Here is an 18617-nt window from a genome sequence, read left to right on the forward strand (position 1 = left end):
TGTCTCTATCCCTTCCCCTCTGTGGAAAATCAATAAAATATATTTAAAAAAAAAAAAAAGAGAAATTCGCAGTCCCCAGCGTCCCACGCGGGCTGTCTCCGTGTGTGTGTGTGTGTGTGTGTGTGTGTGTGTGTGTGTGGTGGGGGGCAGGGGATGGGGGTTAGGTGACAGGTGGGGCTACTCAGCCTACCTGAAAGCCCCGCCCACCTCAGGGCGCCTGCGCGGTGGCTATGACGCCGGCGCGAGCCACACCCCCTTCCAGGGCGACTGAAGGCCAAGGGGGCGGGGCCTGGGCACAAGATGGCCGCGGAGCGCCCGGAGCCCCAGAGTCCGAGCTCAGCGGCCCGGGAGCCGCGCTCCCCGGAGCTGCCAGACCTGGTGCGAACGAGAAGGGGACCGGGGCGAGGGCTCCGGGCGGGAGGAGGCCGCAGGGCAGGGGGCGGGGCCGGGGCGGGGCCTCTGAGGCTGGGCGGGGGAGCTATTAGAGCCGTGGCCTGGGGGCGGGGTTTCTCGGGTTGTATGGGGGCGTGGCCTATGGCGCAGCCTATGGTGGCGTTGGGGCGGGGTTTACTGGGGCGGGGCCTGGGGAGCATCTGGGCGGTGGATGGGTCCCAGGTATTGAACTTGTCAAGTTAGGGGGCGGAGCCTTCAGAGGGGCGGGGCCTCCACGAGACTGGGGCTAGCGGGCTGGGGTGGAAGGCTGGGAAGGTGATCTGGGGGCACTCACGTAGGCGTGGGGGTACCCACGTAGGCGTGGGGGTGTGATGCTCTGTAAGGGCCTGGGTGATGCGTCTGGAATTCCCAAGGGATGGTTTTTGAGGGAGAAATCACCGCTCCAGGTGGCTTTGAGGCCACTCTCAGGTTTCCCGACTCGGGGCTGGAGAGCGAGGACACTCATTCATTCATTCAACAAACATTTGCTGAGCGTTTACCTGGGGGAGGCGGATGAGGACGCTGCTCGCCCGCAGCTTGCAGTCTGGTAGGGGAGAGAGGCATTGAGGAGATGGATTGTGTAGAGTTCCAGAAAGGAAATAAAGACGGAGTGGGGGTGGGGGAGCTAAATTTAGACGAGAGCAGTCAGCTATGTGCCGGCTGATATTTACACCGGGGCCCGCGAGATAAGCAGGGGCAGGTGGCAGCCGATATTCCTCGGCGGTCTGGGATTTTTCAGGGCAGCTGGAGCCACGGAGCGTTTTGAGTGGGAAAATGACTTGATCTGATTTCCATTTTCAAAAGGTCACTCGGGCTGCTGGCGAGATGGGCCGCTACAAGGAGCGGGCCCAGCACAGAGGCTCTTTCAGGAGCTTTTCTCAGTCACGGCCGGACATGGCTGCGTTTAGCTGGAGGGGCGGGGAGCCATGGCCGGCTCATTGTCTGGCCGGGAGGGGAAGTGTTGATGGGGCTAGAGCAGGACCTAGAATCGAGGGGTACAAAGGAAATGAGGTTTTAAAGAAGTGGGGCGTGTTGGGGAGGCCTTGGGGCAGGGTCCACAGGCTCCTCTCTTCTCCCCCCACCCCCACCCCAGGTCCTGGTGCCCGATGACAGCAGCCCCGCCACGCCCCCGCCCGACCTCATTGAGATCCAGGTGGTGAAGGTGACGGACACCACCCTGGTGCCCGAGCCCCCGGAGCCAGGCTCTCTTCACTGTGCCTTGTGCCCGGCTGCCTTCCGTCTGGTCTCCGAGCTGCTGTTCCACGAACATGGCCACCTGGCCGGGGCCGAGGCCGGCGGGCAGGGTGCGGACCCCAGCCGGTGTCACGTGTGTGGCCACAGCTGCCCGGGCCCCGCCAGCCTCCGCGCCCACTACAGCCTGCACACGGGAGAGCGCCCTTACCGCTGCCCGCTCTGTCCCCGCGCCTTCAGGGCTCTGGCGGCCCTGCTGCGGCACCAGCACCGGCACGGGGCGGAGCCCGGGACCTCTGAGAGGCCCCCCGAGGCGGCGGCGGCGGCGGCTCGGGGACAGGGGCCCGGGGTGCCCCCGGAGCGGTCCGAGGTGGTGATGGCGGCGGCGGCGGCGGGCGCGGCGGTGGGGAAGCCGTTCGCCTGCAGGTTCTGCGCCAAGCCCTTCCGCCGCTCCTCGGACATGCGCGACCACGAGCGGGTGCACACGGGCGAGCGGCCCTACCACTGCGGCGTCTGTGGCAAGGGCTTCACGCAGTCCTCGGTGCTGAGCGGCCACGCCCGCATCCACACGGGCGAGCGCCCCTTCCGCTGCGCGCTCTGCGCCCGCACTTTCAACAACTCGTCCAACTTCCGCAAGCACCAGCGCACGCACTTCCACGGCCCGGGGCCCGGGCCCAGAGACGCGGGGAGCCAGCTGGCGGCGGGGGCCGAGGGGCCGGGGAGTGGGTTTGGGGCGGGAAACGCTGGGGAAGAGGGGCGTGGGGAGACAGCGACCATGAAGGTTGACCAGTAGGCTGGTCGCCATGGGCAGTAGGCGGCAGGTTGCAGGGGAGGAGTCGGGTGGGACAAGGAGGCAGCTGACAGAAGAGGGGAGATTGGGGGAGAGCAGAGGGACAGCCACGTTCCGGGCTCCCACAAGCCCACGGGGCAGCTCAGAGTCAGAGAAAGGCACCAACACAGCCCATTGGATGTCCAACTAAATGCAAGGAACACGGGCTAAACGTCTGTCCGTCTGCCTGCTTGTGCAAGACAGCCTGCGCCCTCCGCAGGGGGAGCCAGGGCTGAGGGAATGGGCAGGTCTGGGGTCTATCCCAGTGTCCCTGGCCAGCCCTTCATCGCTGAACCCTGAACTGTCTTGGGGCCTAGGGTGGGCCAGGATGGAATCCTTTGCCTACCTCACTGGTTGCACTGAACATGGGAGACGCCAGCCAGGCCCTCCATAAAGAGACTGGAATCCCATCACCTCAAGCCAGGGGGCCCCCAAGTCATTGACTAGAGCACTTGAACCTCCAGAATTCAGCCTGACCGACCGTGAGGATCTCGACTCCAAGAGCTGCTGTCCCTGTCTCCATGGTCCATCCTAAACCCATCAGACTCCTCTTCAGAGGCAACTGAAATCCAGGCAGCAAACGCCACCTCACGCCCAGCTCCTAGAGCGTTCGCCTCAGCCCACCCCCACCCAGCTCTACGGAAAGCCTCAGGGTTCTCTCTTCTCCACTCCCGATCTGAAGCAAACAGCTTGCTGCCTTCCCGGCTGCCCCAAGGCCAGCTGATGGCCAGCGCGTGGCAGCTGTGCAATGAGAGCAGCGGGGCGCGGGGAGGACTTGGGAGCTGGAGGTGGGTGGCCTCCAGTCTGATCCTATTAAAGGGCTTTCGGAAGGGCTGCTCTAGGTCGATCTTGTGTTTGGGTTGTCTGCGCAGAGGGGGAGGGGTGGTGGCTGGTGGTCAAGGGGCCACACTACGGTATTGCCACCAACAGGGGACTGCAGCGCACCTTGCTCCAGACCTCCTTAGCACTGGGTGGACAGAATCTGGCTACGCAGAGGCGGTGTGTGGTGCAGCAATGGGAGTGGGGCCAGGGGTGGTTGGCAAAACGAAGGACCCCTGTGAACAGTATTAAGAAAGGAAAGCCCGGGTTTGCTCACACTCCTGCTCCCCCAGCGCTCCCCAGGAGAGAGGAGGTGCCTCGTCATAACGTGACCACAACTTTCTGTTTTCCCCAAAGAAATGCCTGCAATTCCTCTCTCCCGATGCCGGGGTAGAAACCTGGGCCTGTCACTTGAGCCTTCATCCCTCACCCGATTATCTAATCCCTTTTCAATGTCCTGCTTCCAAGCCAGTGAAATTTCTTCGGGACCTGAATGCTCCTTTGCACCATCACTACTCGTAGACCAAGCCAATGAGGCCTCACCTGGGGATAACCGTGCAGCTGCCCAGCCTCCGGGCCCTGCCTCCCTTCTCCATCCCACAGCCACGTGCCTCCTGCAGAACCACAGATCACACCTGGTCTCCAACCCACAGCCCCTCGCGGCTTTGAGAAGGGGTTGTAAACCTGGGTGCCTGCTGGGGCCGAGGGAAATGAGGAAGGTGGCGGGTTCCAGGGGAAATATGGAGGCTGGCACTGGGGCTCAGAGTTGGGGTTGGGGGAGTGGGGCCTGGTGACAGATTGGAGAATGGGTGCCCCATCTGCATGGCTACTGAAGGAGGCAGGCTGGGCCGAAAGTGTCTACATTTTCCAGCAGCTCATGTTATGTAAAATGTTTTGATTTTCAAATGTTGGCAACCAAGTCCACATTTTTGGGTGTTTTTCTTTGTTTTCAATCTATTGTTATTGATTTCAGAGAGGAAGGGAGAGGGATAGAAACATCAATGATAAGAATCATTGATCAGCTGCCTCCTGGACCGAGCCCACAACCCAGGCATGTGCCTGACCGGGAATCGAACTGTGACCTCCTGATTCACAGCCACTGAGCCACGCCATAGGGCTGTTTCTTGTTTGCATGCACAGGCTAATCGGAATGTGTTTGAGATCAGCCTGGCAGCCGCTAGCTTTCAGAGTCTGGGGTCACCGGAGCTCCTTCAGGATCACCTTCCCACACACCAACCCTCCCATCTGTTCTAATCTGTTTGAAACTCTCCAGAATAGCTAGGTTTGGCCAGACACGCTAAGCCCTCCCCCAGGCATCCTTGGCCCGCGTGACCTGGCTTTGTCATGGCTCAGGAGTCACTTTCTCCTCCCGGAAGCTGGTTTGGCCCTGGAGTCTGTAAGGTGACTCCTCCGTGCTCCCTCAGCCCGTGTCTGTTTCAGGGTGCTGCTCCACATCCGGTGACTTCTGAGCCTGGGACACTGGGTCTTCAGCATCACAGCATGGTGGCCGAACTGGGTGGCCGCCTTCCAGTGTGTGTGTGTGTGTGTGTGGCGGGGGGGTTGTCAAACTTGACTCACCCAGGCAGGCAGTGCCCCCACCAGCTTTGTCTTTATCCCACACCGAGGCACGTGGACTGCAGGGCCAGCTCTGGCCCGACCCCTCCAGGTGTCCTTGTAGCCTCCCTTCTCCAGGACCTCAGCCTCCTCTTCTGACAAATGGGGTCACCCATTGCACATCTCTCACTATCCTGAGAACCCACATGAGGGCTTGAAGGGCTTTAGGAATGCCCCCAAATTATCCCGGAGGCAGGCGCTCTGAGCAACCTGTGACTCCACACGAGGCCAGAACAGACACTGGCCGGCCAGGACTTTCCTTCCGTGTCTTTCTCTCGGGGACAAGGGGCGTGCTTCCCGGTGCCCAGCGAAGCGCGGCCGACGGGGCTTCGGGCACTGTTGGCTGTGAACAGATGGATGGCCCCTTGAAGGGGAAGGAGTCTGGGCACACTGGCATTTCCGAGAGCAGACTTACCTGTCCTGGACGTGGTGATCACTCAGCAATACCAGGGGGTGAGGAGAGGCAGAGGGTGCGGGGCAAGGTGAAGGATGTGTGAGAATCACAATCCCGGGAAGCGAGTGTCCTCACCCTTCCCTCTGCCAGCACTTACCCCGGCCCGGAGGCAAGGAAGGACTCCACCGCCCTGGTGATACGTTTATTGTCTCTGCTCTGTACAAGCCGCGTCTGCCACCCCGCCCCCCACCCCACAATCCGAAAGGGCCCCCAGGCCCCCTGCGCCCTCCCCACTCCACTCACATCCCACTGTCCAGCCGGAAACCAAGGGAAGAGGAAGGGCAGCTCCTGCCCGTCTCCCCCGGAGGGTGTGGGGGACAGAGCGCTGCTGGGCGGGCTGATGGGGGTTACAAAACGAGTCAGATGGAGGATCAAGTTCAGTGTCAGATGGGATGGGAGGAGGGCCAGAGGGGTCCAGGGTGGGCGTGACTCAGCCTGGGGTTTGTACAGCACGGCCTGGAAGGAGGCCAGGCTGCCTGAAGTTCTGAAGAATGGAGGGAGAAACAGCGCGGAGGGGGCAGTCTGACCGGCGGCCGGGGAGGGGCGCGTCTGGAAGGGGCCATCTGAGTGCAGTGGCGCCTGGGAAGCCACCCAGGTCAGGCCTCCTTCCCGGCCAAGGTGCCGGCCCCTGCCCCAGGCCCCGCCAGGCCCTCGGCCTTGTGCGCCAGGCGGTGTTTTTTGAGGCCGTAGGTGTTGGAGAAGCCCTCGCCGCAGGAGGAGCAGCGGAAGGGCCTGCCGCCCTGGTGGGCCGCCAGGTGCTTGCGGAAGTAGCCGGGATCCTTGAAGGCCTTGAGGCAGGCGGGGCAGCGCAGCTCGGGCCGCGGGGGCTCGTGCGCCCGCTGGTGGCGCAGCACGGAGCTCAGGTAGAAGAAGCCCTTGCCGCAGTGCTCGCAGCGGTAGGCGCGCTCGCCCAGGTGCAGCCGCTGGTGCTCCAGCAGGTTGGAGCGGTAGCGGAAGGTCTTGCCGCAGGCCCCGCAGCGCTGCGGGCGCGCCACCGCGTGCAGCCGCCGGTGCTCCGCCAGGCTGGACGACTGCGCGAAGCGCTTGGCGCACACGCCGCACTTGAAGGCCCGCTCGCCGGTGTGCACCACGCGGTGCTGCCGCAGGTACCAGGAGCGCAGGAAGCCTCGGCCGCACACGCCACACCGGTAGGGCCGCTGCTCCGTGTGGCAGCGCTGGTGGCGCATCAGCAGGGCCGCCTCCCAGAAGCGCTTGCCGCACACCGGGCAGCGGAAGCCGCGCTTCTGCCGGTGGCTGCGCCGGTGCAGGAGCAGGTCGTAGGCGCCGGCGAAGCTCTGGCCGCAGAGCCCGCAGCCCAGGGTCCGTCGCACCAGGTGCACGTACTTGTGAGTGACCAGGCCCAGGAAGTGCTTGAAGCTCTGGCCGCAGGTGGCACAGCTGAAGCGCTCGGGGCCGGAGCTGGCACCCCCGGCGCCCCCGGCCCCCGCTGTGCTGCCAGCGTCATCGCCCCCGGACACCCCAGCCAGCGCCGCCACGGCCGCCCCCACCTCCCCGGCCAGCCCGTTGTCCAGCATGCTGGCTGCCTCGGCGGCGCCGCCAGGGCCGTCCGCGGGCTGCTGGCCGCTGGCTGCCTGCGGGAGCAGGCGCTCGGGGGCGGCCTGGTGGACCAGCTTGTGCCACATGAGATTCTCGATGAAGCCGAAGGTCTTCCCGCAGGCGTCACAGCCGTAGGGCTTCTCCGTCATGTGGGCTTCTTTGTGGCTCATGACGTGGAAGAGATCGGGGAAGTGCTCGCCGCAGTCCGAGCAGGCGTAGCTCAGGCCCTCGGCGGCCCCCGCGGCCGCGGCCCCAGAGCCCGGGCCACAGGCCCCCGGGGCGCCCTGGGTGGTGGGGAGGCCGGCGGCCCCGGCCAGGGCGCAGGGCAGCTGCAGCCGGTGCACTTGGCGGTGGCGCGTCAGGCTCTGCGGGTAGCCGAACACCTTGCCGCAGAGCTCGCACTTGTAGGGGCGCTCGCGGGTGTGCACCACGTGGTGCTTGCTCAGGTGGAAGGACTCGCGGAAGCGCTTCCCGCACACCGGGCACTGGTGCGGCTTCTCGCCCGTGTGGATGCGCTCGTGGCGCTTCAGGGTCTCGCGGCGCCCGAAGCCGCGCCCGCAGATGCCGCAGCAGAAGGTCTTTCCGGGGCCGCCGGCGGCCGTGCCACCCGCCCCGCTGGTCCCTGCGCCCAGCAGCAGAGGGTGCGCGCCCAGGAGCGGCACGGGCACGGCCCCGTACACCACGGCCGCTGCGGCCGCCGCCGCCTTCTCGGTGTCGGTGGCGGGGGCGTCGGGGGGCAGCAGGTAGGGGCCCGGGGGAAAGGCGGGCGCGGGCTGCGAGACGGCGGCCGCCGCATCCTTGGGCGCATCGGCCACCCCGCCGGGGGCGACGGGCGGCGCGTGCGCGGCCTTGTGGCGGAGCAGGCTCTGCGGCGCCGAGTAGGACTTGCCGCACAGGTCACAGGGGTACACGGGCCGGGGCCCCGCCGCGCCCGCGTGCGCCGCCTGGTGCTTGAGCAGGTAGGCGGCGTCGCGGAAGGCCTTGCCGCAGACCCCGCAGGGCAGGCGCAGCAGGTCGGCCGAGTGCGTCTTCACGTGGCGCTTGAGGCTCTCCCGGCGGTTGAAGCTCTTGCTGCACACGGAGCACGAGAAGGGCTTCTCCCCCGTGTGGATGATCTGGTGCTGGTGCAGGTGGCTGGGCTTCTTGAACACTTTCCAGCAGAGCGGGCAGGCGAAGGGGCCCTCGCCGCCACCTGCAGCCTGCGCGGGAGGGGGCGCCCCCACGCTTGCCGGGGCGCCCGGGACTGCGTTTCCGTCCACGGAGGCGGTGGTGGCTGCGGCAGCAGCGGGGGTGGTGGGTGTGGGCGGAGGGCCAGCCGGGATCGAGGGGGGGACCCCGGCGGCGGCAGGGGGAGCGGGCAGACCCAATGGCGGAAGGGCCACACCGGGCTGCGGCGGGACCCCGGTGGCGGGCGGGGCGTCCTTGTGGCAGCGGCGGTGGCGGATGAGGCTGGAGACGTGGTTGTAGGTGCGGCCGCAGACGCCGCACTCGTAGGGCCGCTCGCCCGAGTGGACCAGCATGTGCTGCACCAGGTGCGAGGACTGCTTGAAGGACTTCTGGCACACGCCGCACGGGAAGCGCCGCTCCATCAGGTACTTCAGCCTCCGGAAGTAGCCCTTGTCGTCCTTGGTGGGGTCGCAGGGCGCCCCCGCGACGGGTCCCGGCGGGGTCTGTGCCGGGGCGGGGAGCGGCCCGGGGGTCCCGGTGGCCGTGGCCAGCCCAGGCGTCACCCCCGGCCCCGATGCGGGTCCTCCCCGTTTCAGGTTCCCGAACAGGTGCTGGTGTCCCGAGAGGTCCACGATGCCCCACTGCGGGGCGGGGAAGGCAGCGTCAAAGAGGGGGGGCGGGGGCGCCCCGAAGGCGGGCGGCAGGGGCGGGTCAGGCTTCTTGGCTTGGGAGGAGGTCGAGGAGGAGGACGACGAGGAGGAGGACGAGGAGGAGGAGGAGGAAGGCGTCTCGGCCTTGGGCTTGAAGGCGGCCTGGGGCGGGTAGTCGTACTGGGGCGGCGGGGGCTGTGGCGGGGGCTGCGGCGGGGGCCCCGGGGTGCAGGGCAGGGCGGCCACCGCCTTGGCGTGCTCCCCGTACAGCTCCATGGGCTCGAAGCGCTGGTGGTTGAGGAACTCCAGGAAGTCAAAGGGGTAGCTCTGGAAGTGCACTCCGTCCTCGCCCCCGATGCCTCCGCCCCCCGCGCCGCTGCCGGCCGCGTTGGCCTCCATCTCAGCCGGGTCGGGGATGCGAGACCTTGCGGAGAAAAGGGTGCAGCTGAGCAAGCAGGCAGGCGCGGGCTCTCCACCCTGGAGGCTCACACCCACCCCATCTTCTCCACGGTCTCACACACCTCTCTCTGCCCGCCTCACCCTGGATCCCCAGTACTGCCGGCAGGCCCCTGTGTTCTCTCCTGCCCAGACCCGAATTCTCCCAGCACCTCTGGTCTCAATCCCCTTTGCAAACACTCAGGCCTCTGCTCTGTCCCAGCCCGCAGCGCCCGCCTGGCCAGTCCTCCGTCCTCAGTCCCCCCAGGTTCTGTCCAATCATAATAATCGTTACTATCAGAGTGGTTGAGGGGGTGGCCTCCGGAGCCAGACTTGAACCTAAGCTGTGTGACCAGGGCAATTCTGTGTGACCTCTCTGTGCCTGGATTTCCTCATCCGCGAGTGAAGGTGACAAAGCGCAGCCCCACTTCCCGGGGCTGCTGGGAGGATGCAAGAACTACCATAGCCACCGCCCCTCAGCGCTGGTCCCGGTCACTGGGAGGCAGTACAGTGTCACCGCTGTCACTACTGGTGGGACAGAGTCAGCACAAACCCAGAGAACCGGGATGAAGACAGTGCCGGGCAAGCAGGGGACAGCAGGGGGCCGGCAGAGAGGGAGGGCAGCCTGGCACCGTGGGAAACACAGCAGGAGAGGGGTTCAGGTCCCATCTCCTCCCCACACGCTCCCCACTTCTGAAGGGGCGGTGGCCGTAGAGTGTGGGGGGCACTAGGGGGGTGACACAGCACTGACTGGCAGGGCACACTGGGTCCCCAGAGCTGTTTGTACCTTCAGTGACGTCACTGACCCGGGCGGAGCCTGCGGCAGCCGCTCAGAGAACCCCTTCCTGCCCCCTCCAGGTGGAGGCCATTCTCTGGGTACCTCCTTTACATGACTTCAATCCAGACTGCGGCTGTCCATGTCTGCCCCCCCCCCCGTCCCCCCCCCCCCCCCCCCTCAGCTTCTACAATTGATCCCTGAGCCTCCGCCCCACCTCCACCAAGTCAGGGCGAGCCAGCAGGACAAAGCTCCCAGGCTCTGGCCAGATTCTTGGCCACCAACCTGACCTGCGCTGGGGCCTGGCTCTGAGCCTTAGCCCGGGGTAGGAGTCAGTGGGCCCACCAAGGGCAGGGCTTGACCATCCATCCATCCACTGGCTCTCCCCCCTCAGGTGAAAGGTGAGTACCGTTCCCCCCCCCCCCCCCCCCGTGGTATTTTTAGCCGCCAGCTCTGGGTGTCCTTGGAGGAGACCCAACATCCCATGTCCTTCACACCCTCTGGTTCGCCTCATCTCCGGAAGGAGCAAAGGTGTGGCTGGCGTGGGAGCAGCAGCCTGGGGTGGAACCTCAGTGGGGGGACAGGGCTGGAGTGGCAGGTGGGTGCGGAGGAAGCAGGGGGTGGAGGGGTGCAGAGAGGAGGGGCAGGAGGGGAGGGGTCTTGGGGAAGAAGCCCTGCAGGGCTCACCTCCATCAGAGTGCCTTACTAACAGCTACGCTGACTGGCACTTCCTGTAGGCCCCGCCCTTCTGAGCAGGGGTGCAGGGGAACTCACTGAACCCCCACACTCTGCAGGACTATGGCACAGGGACCATGTTGTCTCCACCGGACAAATGAGAAAACAAGGCAGAGAGAGGTCAAATGGCTTGCCCAAGTCACAGAGTGAGTCTGTGACTTGACCCACTCCCTCCTCCAGTAGGATTGGTCCCTGAGTTGGAGGGAGTTAGGGGTGGAACAGGGGAGCGGGGGGAGAGCCCTTATTTGGGGGTGTTCTCTGGATTACGTGGGAGGGAGGTGGTCGCCATCCTGAGCAGACAGAACGGCGATGTGGTGAGCCTGTGCCCTCTGCCCCATATCTCAAGGCTCTCTCCTGCCTCCATCAGGTCTCTGCTCGGATGTCACCTCCACCTCAGCACTTGCTTTCTAGCCCCTTGTCCCGCTGCATTTTATCATCATGGTCATTGCCACTGCTTTACTGTGTCTATTTCATTTGCCTTGTGCTTCCTGTCTGGCCTTCACACATAACAGCAAGGACTGGCCTGCCTTGTTTGCCACTGTGCCCCGGCACCTGGCACAGTGCCTGGCAGTGTGGGTGCTCCATAAATATCTGCTGATTTGTGGGAATGAAACAGCACCCTCCTAAGTCACCAGTGGGCCCATGAAGAAATCACTAGAGAAGGTAGATGCATGGAAACACAACATACTCAGGGGATGCAGCTAAAGCAGTGCTCAGAGGTAAATTTATAGCTGTAAATGCCTCTATTGATAAATATTTGTTGAATGAGTGAAAGGGTGAGACTAAGGTGACCAGAATTCCCTCATAAAGGGAGGGGAACATTTAGCAGCATCTGAGCTGACACTGAGGTGGGTCCCCTGGAGAAGGAATCAAGGGATGGTGATGTTCTGAGGGCAAGTGGGTAGATGTTGAAGGGCTGCGGGTCAGAGAGGAGCAGGGGTGTTCCTGGGGGACAGAACTGATGAGGCTCATGATTATTCCACTGGGAAATAAGAGACATTTCCATTTTCAGGGCACCCAAAAGTTTCCTTCCTTCCTTCCTTCCTACCTTCCTTCCTTCCTTCCTTCCTTCTTTTCCATGGAGCCTTATTTATTTTGTTAATCCTCACCCAAGGATATTTTTCCATCAATTTTTAGAGAGAGTGGAAGGCAGGGGGAGAGGCACACAGAGAGAAACATTGATGTGAGAGAGACACATCGATTGGCTGCCTCCTGCACTCTCCCGACCAGGGCCGGGGATCGAGCCTACAACCGAAGTACGTGCCCTTGCCCAGAACTGAACCGGGACCCTTGGGTCTCCGGGCTGACACTCTATCCACTGAGCCAAACCGGCTCGGGCACGTTGGTGACTTTCTAAGGGGAGACGTATCGGGGGAGGCTTTCCTGCAGAGGGATGATGAGGGAAGAGTCTCAAGAGGCAGTAGTTCCATGGCAACCAGTCACAGTCACACAGCTCATGTTCATTGTTTGACCGGATCAATAGGAACCATCACCTGGATATATCACAACAGTCCTGTGCCGTTACTGGTCCCATTTTGTAAGTGGGGAAACTGAGAAACGGGGAGTGTGTTCCCATGGTCAGATAGCCAGTTTAGGGGAAAGCAGGTTGGGATTCCCAGTCTCTTTGAGGCCAAGACCTATGGGCCACTCCCCTGCAACAAGCTGCCTCATGATAACGTACCAGTTTAACACAGTAACGATAATGGTAACATCTAGGCCAGTGATGGCGAACCTTTTGAGCTCGGCGTGTCAGCATTTTGAAAAACCCTAACTTAACTCTGGTGCCGTGTCACATAGAGAAATTTTTTGATATGTGCAACCATAGTAAAACAAAGACTTATATTTTTGATATTTATTTTATATATTTAAATGCCATTTAACCAAGAAAAATCAACCAAAAAAATGAGTTCGTGTGTCACCTCTGACACGCGTGTCATAGGTTCGCCATCACTGAATAGCATGTGATACTGAATGAGTGTTCTCTACGCACCAAGTACACGCCTCAGTCCTTTACAGCATCCACTCAGCGAGTCTTCCTGATAATCCTAGCAATGGTTACAACTAGGAACTCTGTTCACAGAGGGAGAGGCTGAGGGCTAGAGCTGTCAACAGATCTCCTGAAGTCACACCACTCACAGGCCCCAGGGCCAGGGGTCCCAGGAAGGCAGCGGGGCTCCAGTGCGGGCTCTCATCCACAACATGCTGCCTTTCAATATTCCTCCCAAATGAGGTCCCACTCCACCTTACACTGCAAACACACTGAGTCTCATCCACTGCCCTGACCAGCCCCCAGCAGTTACCGAAGGCCAACAAGCGCTGGGGGTGTCTTGTGTGGCTTGTCTCAACTGAACTTCATGACAGACTCACAAGGTCATTTGTAGGCAGGAGGATCAAGGCCAAACCGCGTCCCTCCTCTGCTGAACCCCTGCAGTGACCCCCACGCCACTCAAAGGCCCTGTGATGACCTGCACAGCCCACAGCCTCTGGCTGCCCAGTGTGCCAGCGGCATCCCCGCTCGGGCCTTTGCACTGGCTGCGACGCCTGCCCGGAATGCTCTGACTCACCCCCTCACCACCTGCACGTCTTCGCTCAAATGTCACCTCTCAGTGAGGCTCTCCATGACCCCTGGAACCTGTCACCCGGCCAGCGGCCCCGCTCTCCCGCTGCCCCCCTCTCCCTGCCACACACTGATAACCGTGCACTCTGCTGGTCTGTCTTGGGGTGGCCTCCCCTCCAGAAGGGGGGCTCCATGCACACAGGATCTCTCCTGTGTTCTAATCACTGCTCTACCCCCAGGACCCAGCACAGTGCCTGTCTCCAAAAATACTTGTTAAGTGAGTGAGAACGAGGCTGGAAGAAGAGGGAGTGGCTTGCTCAGCCACAGGAACACCAGTGGCACCCAGAGCTCAGCCTGTTAACCATCTCGTTCTTGGGGGGAGGAGCTCAGAGCATTGCCCAGGGTGGGCCACAGTGGCCCTGGAGGAGGGGTACCTTTTTGGTGAAGGACAAGATGAGGCCGGGAAATTTTTGAAAGAGGCCTCTTACCATCCTCTAACCCCGCAGTCCCTGTAACACGTGCCCTCATCCTGCTGCATTTCCTTCACACAGACGTGTTTTGTAACTCTCTACCCCATGAACCACCACATGCACCCCATGAGGACAGGGGTCCTGTCTAGTTTGTTCTCTGTCGCATTCCCAGTGTGCAGTAGGTGCTCATTAAACAGCTGCTGAACAGACAAATGAAATGCATTCTGGGATTGGTAGAGCGGACAAAGGCCAAATAACGGATCACAATGCCCTCACCGCCATGGCCCTGTAAGATCACAGATCCTCTCCCCTGGCTCCCACCTCAGGGGCCTCTCGGGCCACTCCCCCATCACCACCATCACGCCCCGCTCAGGACCTTTGCGCTGCTCTGCCCTCTGCCTGCAACAACCCCCCAAATCTGCACGGCAAAGTGAGTTCTGCTCAGTCAGGTTGCAGCTCGGAAGTAGCTACCAGGCCCTCAGAAAGCACCACTGATCATGCTCGTTTTCTTGTTTTTGATCTGTCTCAACTGGACAGTAGAGCCGACAGAAAGACCGTGCCTCCCCCTCCTTCGCAGCTGCATGGGACCCAGAACAGAGCACATCCCTCAAGGAGGAGGGAGTGAATGGAGGCCTGGGGAGAAGAGCTCCCGCCCAGGGAGACTGGGGGGCCTGCTCCAGGGGGACGAGGAGGACGGAGCGAGAACTGGCTGAGAGGGGACAGAGTAGGACGAGGCCCTCGGTGGGGCGCTGCCCCGCGGGAAGACCTGACCTGGAGGATGGGGTGCGAGCCCGGGCTGTTCCTACCTGAAGGGGGAGAGGATGTGGGTGTGAGCTCACACCTCTAGAGGGAGCTGCTCAATGCCGGGAGGGTCTGGGGGTGTTGAAAGGGGTATTTTCCCGGGGAATGACTGGGAGGAGGGCGGTGCAAAAGATAAAAAAAGCATTCTTGGCTGCTGACCAGAAGAATAAGTATTTTTACCCCAGCGAAGGGGGCGTTGAAGGGGTGGTTGGGAGTTCTGGGAGCTGTGTGTGGGGGCAGAGATAAAGGGGGACATTCCGTTATAAAGCGCAAATGCAACACTCTTCGGGGGCAACCTATCGGGTCTACTAACGGAGGGTGCAGGGGCGGCTGGTCTGCCTGGGGAAGGCGACACTGGTGGCATTTGGGGGGCTGTCCTCGAGGAGGCAATGCCGGGGGGCTACGCAGAAGGAAGCCTATGAGAAAGCAGTTCGGGGCAGCGACACGAAAGAGGGCGCTTTGGCCGCCGTCCTACGTAGGAACGTCAATGAGGCAGATATCTGGGTGCTCTCATGGGGGACCCCGGCGAGGGCCCCGCGCGAGCAGCACTGATGGGGACGTTCTGAGGACCAGAACGGGCTTGGGCGGGACCCCCCGCCCCCTCTGTCCCCGGGCCTCCAGGCCACGCGCCCCGTCACTCACCGGCGCCGGGGGTCTCCGCCGGGAGGAGGCCGAGGAGGCGGAGGAGGCGCCGCTGCTCTGGGGAGACCCGAGGGCCTGACCGGAAGTGCCGCCTCCTCCCCCTCCCCGGCAGCCCCGCGCCGCCCGCCTGCCCGTCCGCCCGGAAACGGAAGTCGCGTTCGTCTCGGAGCAGCTAAAAGAGGAGGCGGCGGCGGTGGCGGCCGGGAGAGGGAAGTGCGCTTGCGCGTTGGCCTGGGGGGAGCGCTGGCCGGGAAAGCCTAGCCCACTTCCGGCGAGCGACCAGAGCCAGTGCGCCTGCGCTGTGAGCGCCCGCTACTTAGGGCACCGCCCACATCTCTGGTCATTGGGTTAAACCACGCCCACCGCACAAATCTCACGCTTAAGCCCCGCCCCCTACCTGAAGCACTTTTTTCAGAGCTTAATTATAAGCTCCCTGACCTCTCCAAATGCGTCCTCTTTGCCTTGGTCCCACTAATTTTCTCGAGTCCATCCCCACCTCCAAGACCCTACCCTCTAGAAGTCCACCTCTTCCTCTTAAGCTCCGCCCTCACGGATTCTTAGGCCAAATCACGCCCTTACTTAAGCCCCGCCCTCCACCCCCTAGCATATAAACTCCCTGTCTCACAATTTCAATGTGATCTCTGTGCTTCCAACCTTTCCTAAAGCATTCCCTTAAAGCAGTGGTTCTCACGCTATGGTCCAAACACCAGCAGAAGCGGCATCACCCGGGAAATGGTTAGAAAGGAAATTCTCAGGGCCCCTGCTCCAGAAGTTCTAAACCAGAAACCCTGGGCATAGGAAATTCCAGTTATAAAATACATAAGTCACAGCGATGTCAGGTACAGAATAGGGGACACAGTCAATAATACCGTAATGGCTTTGTATGGTGACAGGTGGAAACCACTTATCGTGATCATTTCATAATGTACAGAAACACCGCACCACGGTTAGAGACCTGACACTAATGAGTGTATGTCAACTATAATTCTATTAAAAAATAAAATGAAATATCCTTCAGACAATTCCCGTGCAGCCTGAAGTCAAAACCACAGCTTTTCCACACCTGCATTGCCCCTCATATATTTCTGCAAGCCTCGCCCCTGACTCAGCTCTGCCCGCGCAGCTCCATCCAGTTCTATTGGGCCCACCCTGCTAAGCTCCCCCTCTCTGGGGGATTCCCTCAGACACTCCTCTTAGGTTCCCCCTCTCCCCTTGTCCTGAACAGCAGTCATGCCCACCCCTCCTGACACCTTGCTCTCCTAGTGTCCCCTTGAAGCCCCTCCTCTCAGCTAAAACCTACCCATACCTCTAGACCCCTCTCACTCACTGCCAACAGCCCTTAAGCCACTGTAAGCACCACTCCAGCTCTTAGAGGCCTTCTCCTAAGCCCCGCCCACAGTTCTCACCTACCTGCCCAGTAAGCCTAGTTGCTCAGTCCCCACCCCTCCAGGCCACACCCCTTTACCTACCTAACCCCTAGCAAAGTTGTCAGTTCTAACCACTACTATCAACTGTTTTTCCTTCCAAACGCCGTCAGGAAAAGTAGATGGGGCAAAGTGGTGGCTGCAGAGTTTCCAGGAACCTGGCTGGACTGGGGGAGGGTGGGCCTGGAGTGTCATCTGTACAGAAGGTTCAATGTTTTCCTTAGAGTGGATATTTAGGGAACTGCTTCGGGGTCTGCTAGAGCCAGGAGAGGGGACAGAGGCTGCCGCCAAGCCACTTCTTTATCACCAAGTTAGAGGCACGTGACATGGAGTCCTCCCAAATCCCATGCACTCCCATGGGTGGTGTAGGGGCAGAGGGCATTTGAAAAGGAGGAGTAGCCCTAGCCAGTGTGGCTCAGTTGGCTGAGTTGCTCCATGTAACCGGAGGTCGCTGGTTCACTTTCTGGTCAGGTCACATGCCTGGGTTTGGGGCTTGACCCCAGTAGGGGGCGTGAAGGAGGCAGCCGATCCCGATTCTCTCCCTCTCCCTTCCTCTTTCTAACAACAAAAAGAGAAGCAGGGGAAGGCCAGGCCCTGTACCAGCACTGAACACACAGGGAAGCCAGGCGGCAGTGATTTATTTCCGAGGCCCCTGCGTCCAAGGGCCTGTAAGTCCGGGAGAAGGCAGCAGAAGGCAGCAGGGCCCACCAGAAGTTGCGGTCCTCACCTGCAACCCCCGCCCCCAACAAGAATCCCACCAGACAGGAGGGTGTCTGGGCTACAGGGCCCAGGCGCAGCACCAGCTGAGCCCCCAGCCCTAAACCTGGCCGGGGGTGTGGGTCAGGCCAGCTCTTTTCCCTCGGGCTCCTCCTCCTCTTCCTCAGGCCCTTCTGTGGCCAGGATGCCCTCGTGGTCCCCACGGTAGCTCAGGCCCTGGTTCTGGGGGACACACGGGGGCTCCCATGGTCTCGGGGTGCTTGCGTTTGGCATGGCGCCTGAGAGAGTTGGCCTCTGTGAAGCGCATCCGGCAGATGGGGCACTGGTAGGGGCGCTCCCCGGATGGACGCGGAAGCGGCGGGGGCAGAGCTGGAAACGGAAGGGCCTTAGGGCTGTGTGGATGTTGCATGCCACCACAGGTGGCTGGACCGCTTGAAGGTCTTGCCACAATCCTTGCACCTGTGTGGCTTCAGCTCGGAGTGCGAGATGCTATGGCGCTCCAGGTCCGAGAGGTAGGGGAAGGCCCGCAGGCACACGGGGCAGAAGTGCGGGGTCTTCTTGGGGCCCAAGCCCTCGGGCCCATCAGCCAAGGCCCCTTCTGAGACGGTATAAGTCACACCCTGATCATCGATCAGCAGGAGGTCACTGCGATCACAGCCACCGCCCATCGGGTCTGTTACCACCTTTGCCGGCGGGGGCTCCTGCCCTGACTTGGGGGGGCGTACCCACTTGCGAGGGGGACAGGCCTTGAGCGTCTGATTGGAGGAGGAGGCCCGTCCGGGACGCTCACTCGGGCGGCCCCGGGGGACAGAAGAAGGTAAGGCCAGAGGTTTCTCTTCCTCCCTGGGCAAAGGCGAAGGCAACGGGTCTGGGCTGGGGGTGTCCACTGAGCAGTGGAGGACTTGGGTCTGGGTACTGGAGCCGGGCTACGAGGAGAAAGGGGGCAGCCGTCAGTGCAGGGTAGGTCTGGAGCGCCCCTGGTTCCCTGAGACCTTGCCCATCCCTCTGGGTCTCGCGACCTGGGCATGGCTGACATTCACCTGGATGCACAATGGTAGCCAAGCTGGGGAGTCAAAGGACAGGATAATTCTGTGCCAGCTGGTAAACAGGCACTGTCCTGAGCCCCAGACTCATGCCCCAGGCCTCCCTCACCCCTGCCATGGATCACGAAGTTCAAGGTCAATTTGAGCCAAAATAAAGAAAAATCTTCAAGGGAGGAGAGAGTCCAACTGAGGGTACAGGCCAGTGCTGTGATCCTCAAGGCAGAGCGCCCAGCAAACTCCAGGGATACAAAGGCCTGTCCGTGCTCTTGATCGCAGAAGTGGGAGGGCCAGGGCAGGACCGGAAG

The 18617-nt window shown here is 61.9% G+C and overlaps 2 protein-coding genes and 1 pseudogene across 2 annotated transcripts; 1 reads left to right on the plus strand and 2 right to left on the minus strand.

Annotated features, from left to right (window-relative positions):
- Nucleotides 1–299: 299 nt before the first annotated feature.
- Nucleotides 300–3280, plus strand: ZNF784 (zinc finger protein 784). Its single transcript, XM_070401599.1, has 2 exons — nt 300–378; nt 1526–3280. Exons 1-2 carry the CDS (start codon nt 301–303, stop codon nt 2414–2416), a joined length of 969 nt encoding a protein of 322 aa, XP_070257700.1. The 5' UTR covers nt 300; the 3' UTR covers nt 2417–3280.
- A 2273-nt stretch (nt 3281–5553) lies between these two features.
- On the minus strand, nt 5554–15255 carry ZNF865 (zinc finger protein 865). Its single transcript, XM_070402195.1, has 2 exons — nt 15129–15255; nt 5554–9137 (listed from the first exon to the last, which is right to left on the minus strand). Exon 2 carries the CDS (start codon nt 9110–9112, stop codon nt 5936–5938), a length of 3177 nt encoding a protein of 1058 aa, XP_070258296.1. The 5' UTR covers nt 9113–9137; nt 15129–15255; the 3' UTR covers nt 5554–5935.
- A 1926-nt stretch (nt 15256–17181) lies between these two features.
- Nucleotides 17182–18430, minus strand: LOC139000238 (zinc finger protein 524-like; annotated as a pseudogene).
- Between the last annotated feature and the right edge of the window lie 187 nt (nt 18431–18617).

This window comes from Myotis yumanensis, unplaced genomic scaffold (assembly GCF_028538775.1).
Source record: "Myotis yumanensis isolate MYYU_CA2020_CCGP unplaced genomic scaffold, mMyoYum1.0.hap1 SCAF_23, whole genome shotgun sequence".
Taxonomy (NCBI): domain Eukaryota; kingdom Metazoa; phylum Chordata; class Mammalia; order Chiroptera; family Vespertilionidae; genus Myotis; species Myotis yumanensis.

Coding starts and splice junctions, on each gene's coding strand:
- ZNF784 (XM_070401599.1), top strand. CDS start 301: ATGGCCGCGGAGCGCCCGGAGCCCCAGAGTCCGAGCTCAGCGGCCCGG. Junction 379..1,525: donor CCCCGGAGCTGCCAGACCTG/GTGCGAACGAGA, acceptor CCCCCACCCCAG/GTCCTGGTGCCCGATGACAG.
- ZNF865 (XM_070402195.1), bottom strand. CDS start 9,112: ATGGAGGCCAACGCGGCCGGCAGCGGCGCGGGGGGCGGAGGCATCGGG.